This window comes from Benincasa hispida, chromosome 9 (assembly GCF_027475165.1).
Source record: "Benincasa hispida cultivar pf3 chromosome 9, pf3_genome.v1.1, whole genome shotgun sequence".
In the NCBI taxonomy this organism is placed as follows: domain Eukaryota; kingdom Viridiplantae; phylum Streptophyta; class Magnoliopsida; order Cucurbitales; family Cucurbitaceae; genus Benincasa; species Benincasa hispida.
The window spans coordinates 16,562,266-16,565,436 of NC_143486.1; the positions used below are offsets into that span (position 1 = coordinate 16,562,266).

Consider the following 3,171-nt stretch of genomic DNA (forward strand, 5'->3'; position numbering starts at 1 on the left):
GACTGCGTTAGACTACTACCTGTGTTTATCATGATATAGATAGACATAGGTAGTAGTCTATTATGGTCTATTAGAGTATATCGTGGATGGATAGTAAAATTTTGTTATATTTATAAATATTTTGATTCATTTTTCTATATTTAAAAACATCCTTAATTTATATATGTATGTTGGTAAATTAATTATATCGTCACATGTTCCTTCTAATATATTTCTGGGAACAAATTCAAAGTTCAAGACTGAAAAAAAAAAAAAACAATGAACCAATTCGTCAATGATAAAAATAAAACTTTCAAAACTTACCATCACAATTGAAACATACTCCAAAATTATTCAAGAGTGTATCATATGTAATTTGAAAAACTTTCTAATAATACAATAATAAATACTTCTTTCACTTTAAGATTTGACCTATTTTAAGATGATATATTATTTTACTTAACATAATCACATACTATTCTAAATGTTTCTTTTATATCCAAAATTGAATAGAGGCAATATATTAATGTTCTCTCTAGCCCCTTTTGTTTTTGTCTAGGATCTCTATTCCTTTTTTAATATTAATGAATGTATATGGAAGATGATGAACGTACTAAAAATGTGTCAATTTAGTCAAGATGTTCTAGTGCATCTGCTGATTCCTATATATATATATTCTCTGTGTAATTTTAATAATTAACCCTTCCCGTACGATTTACTATCATTATTATGCTTAACAACTTTCAATACACGGTTTCTTTTTCAAAAAGTGAATAAAAAAACCCCCATTTGCATGAGTGCCCATAGACTATAAATATATTAAAAAAATTAAGGTACAACACCATTCAAAAGCCTCTCTTCAAATCTCTAAAACCCACTTCAATGGCTTCTTCTTCTCAGAATTTCAAAGTTCTTTCAAAGCTTTCAACCATCATCTTCTTCCTCTATCTCTCCACTTTTGCTTCTGCAACCCTAAAAGTGGGCTTTTACCGTTCATCTTGTCCTAATGCTGAGGCTATTGTTAAGAAAGTTACAACCAAAGCCATCTCTCAAAACCCCGGTGTTGCGGCCGGTCTCATTCGATTGCACTTTCATGATTGTTTTATCAGAGTACGTCTCCAAGTTTTCTAAAAACTATTATTGTTTCTTTAGCTTTTCATAGCAAAACATGCTCTAATCTTTTTACAGTCCACCTTATTGTTTAACTACTATTTGTCACATGACAAATTCTTCTTCTTTTTTTTTAAAAAAACATTTTTGAGTTTTTTATGTTGTGTGGTTTGAAGTGGCATGTGAAAAGATGGTGCAGTTCAAGATGCATCCAATTATTTTGCTCTTTGTTGAATCTATTTAGATTTATTTAATAGAAGCTATGATTTCTAAGTCTCTCTTCCACATTTAAATTTAGGGTTGTGAGGGTTCTGTATTATTAAAATCCACTCCTGGACATCCAACTGAGAGAGATCATCCTGCAAACTTCCCAAGTTTACAAGGTTTCGAGATTATTGATGAAGCCAAGGCCTCTGTTGAGGCTACTTGTCCCAACACCGTGTCTTGCGCCGACATCCTTGCCTTTGCTGCTCGTGATAGTGCTCGTAAAGTTGGAGGTATCATCATCTAATTTATTGGTTTTTAGCTTTTGAAAATTGTATTTTTTTTTCTTAAAATAATATTTGAATATTTAAAGATATTTAAAAAACAAAAACAAATATCTTTGAAAGCTACTTGGAAATAAATAACAAAATAAGGAACTGATAGATGAAAGTAGTGTTTATAAGTTTAAATTTTAAAATTTAAAAACCAAATTATTATTAAATATGGTCTTTGCTATGAGGAAACTTATCTATTTTTTAATTCATATTTTAACCATATTTTCACAATCTAAATTTCTATTAACACATTGACATTATCATCGATATTTTCATATGTCTACAAGTTTGATATCGATATGAGGAATGAATCAATATCTTCATTATATCATAAAGATCAATAAAATACAAAAAGTATATAATAAATATCATTAATATAAATATAGAAGTATAAATATGACAAGGACTTCCATTTATATAAAGTTTATAAAAATATGTATTTATTAATCTAAAAAAATAAAAAAGAAAAAAATAACACACATTATTCAACTTAAGTTTTATATTAAAACCACTATTTGTAGGTATTAACTATGTAGTACCAGCTGGTCGTCGTGACGGACGCTTCTCAATAAAGGAAGAGGCCAGTCGTCTTCCTTCTCCCACCTTCAATATCGAGCAACTCACCCAAAATTTTGCCGAGAGAGGATTGTCGATGGCAGATATGGTAACTCTTTCCGGTGCCCACTCAATCGGAGCGGCTCGATGCCTCACCTTCTCCAACAGGCTTTATTCCTTCAACGCAACGCACCATCAAGATCCATCCATGGACCCAAAATACGCAACTTACTTGAAGACCAAATGCCCGCCACCGAGTAGCCAAGGCAGCGGCCAAAGTGCTCAGCCGCTCGAGGCGGCCCTCGACTTTGCCACCCCTAATCATCTAGACAACCAATACTACATTGGCCTAAGGAACCATCGTGGACTATTGAGCTCTGATCAAATATTGTTGAGTAGCCCTTCCACATCAAAAATAGTTTTGAGTTATGCAAAGTATGGCTCCAAATGGGCCTCTAATTTTGGAAAGGCGATGGTTAAAATGGGTTCCATTGGCGTCCTCACTGGATCACAAGGCGAGATTAGGCGTCATTGTAGCATTGTGAATTGAGAATTACTTTAATCATTGTGTTTTGTGAATTATTTCTTGTTTTTATTTGAATTTTAATCATATATTCTATGTATGTTTAAATTTAATGTAGTTTGAGAGAGTGAATGCTTTTTTTGTTTTTGTTTTTGTGTGTTCTTGTTGTAATTCTTTTATGCATGTATTCATGATTTTGTGGTTGAGTAATATATGAAAGCATTATATTTATCCTTATATAATGGCAATTGTTCTCTACATTATTATAGTATTTTTAGTCCCATTATAAATGGAAACCTACAACGATACAGAGGCCAATTTGCCTAAACTAAATGGCAAAACTAATTAGAAAAATTATCCTACCAAAGACAGGCATCCATTTGCTACCTTGTAAATTAACCCATCTGCTAGACTGCCATCAAATTTTGAGATTGGTGTCGAAACTTAATCCTGCGATGCAGTGTC

General features: G+C 32.0%; 1 protein-coding gene across 1 annotated transcript; it reads left to right on the forward strand.

Annotated features, from left to right (window-relative positions):
• The first annotated feature begins 818 nt into the window (after window positions 1–818).
• LOC120087151 (peroxidase 5-like) lies at window positions 819–2,943 on the forward strand. Its single transcript, XM_039044052.2, has 3 exons — window positions 819–1,089; window positions 1,388–1,586; window positions 2,150–2,943. Exons 1-3 carry the CDS (start codon window positions 862–864, stop codon window positions 2,731–2,733), a joined length of 1,011 nt encoding a protein of 336 aa, XP_038899980.1. The 5' UTR covers window positions 819–861; the 3' UTR covers window positions 2,734–2,943.
• The last annotated feature ends 228 nt before the right edge of the window (window positions 2,944–3,171 follow it).

Bases quoted from the DNA above. Each gene is read 5' to 3' on its own strand.
- LOC120087151 (XM_039044052.2), top strand. From the start codon at position 862: ATGGCTTCTTCTTCTCAGAATTTCAAAGTTCTTTCAAAGCTTTCAACC. The intron at 1,090-1,387 runs GTACGTCTCCAA...ATTTAAATTTAG, and splicing joins TTCATGATTGTTTTATCAGA to GGTTGTGAGGGTTCTGTATT. The intron at 1,587-2,149 runs GTATCATCATCT...CACTATTTGTAG, and splicing joins TAGTGCTCGTAAAGTTGGAG to GTATTAACTATGTAGTACCA.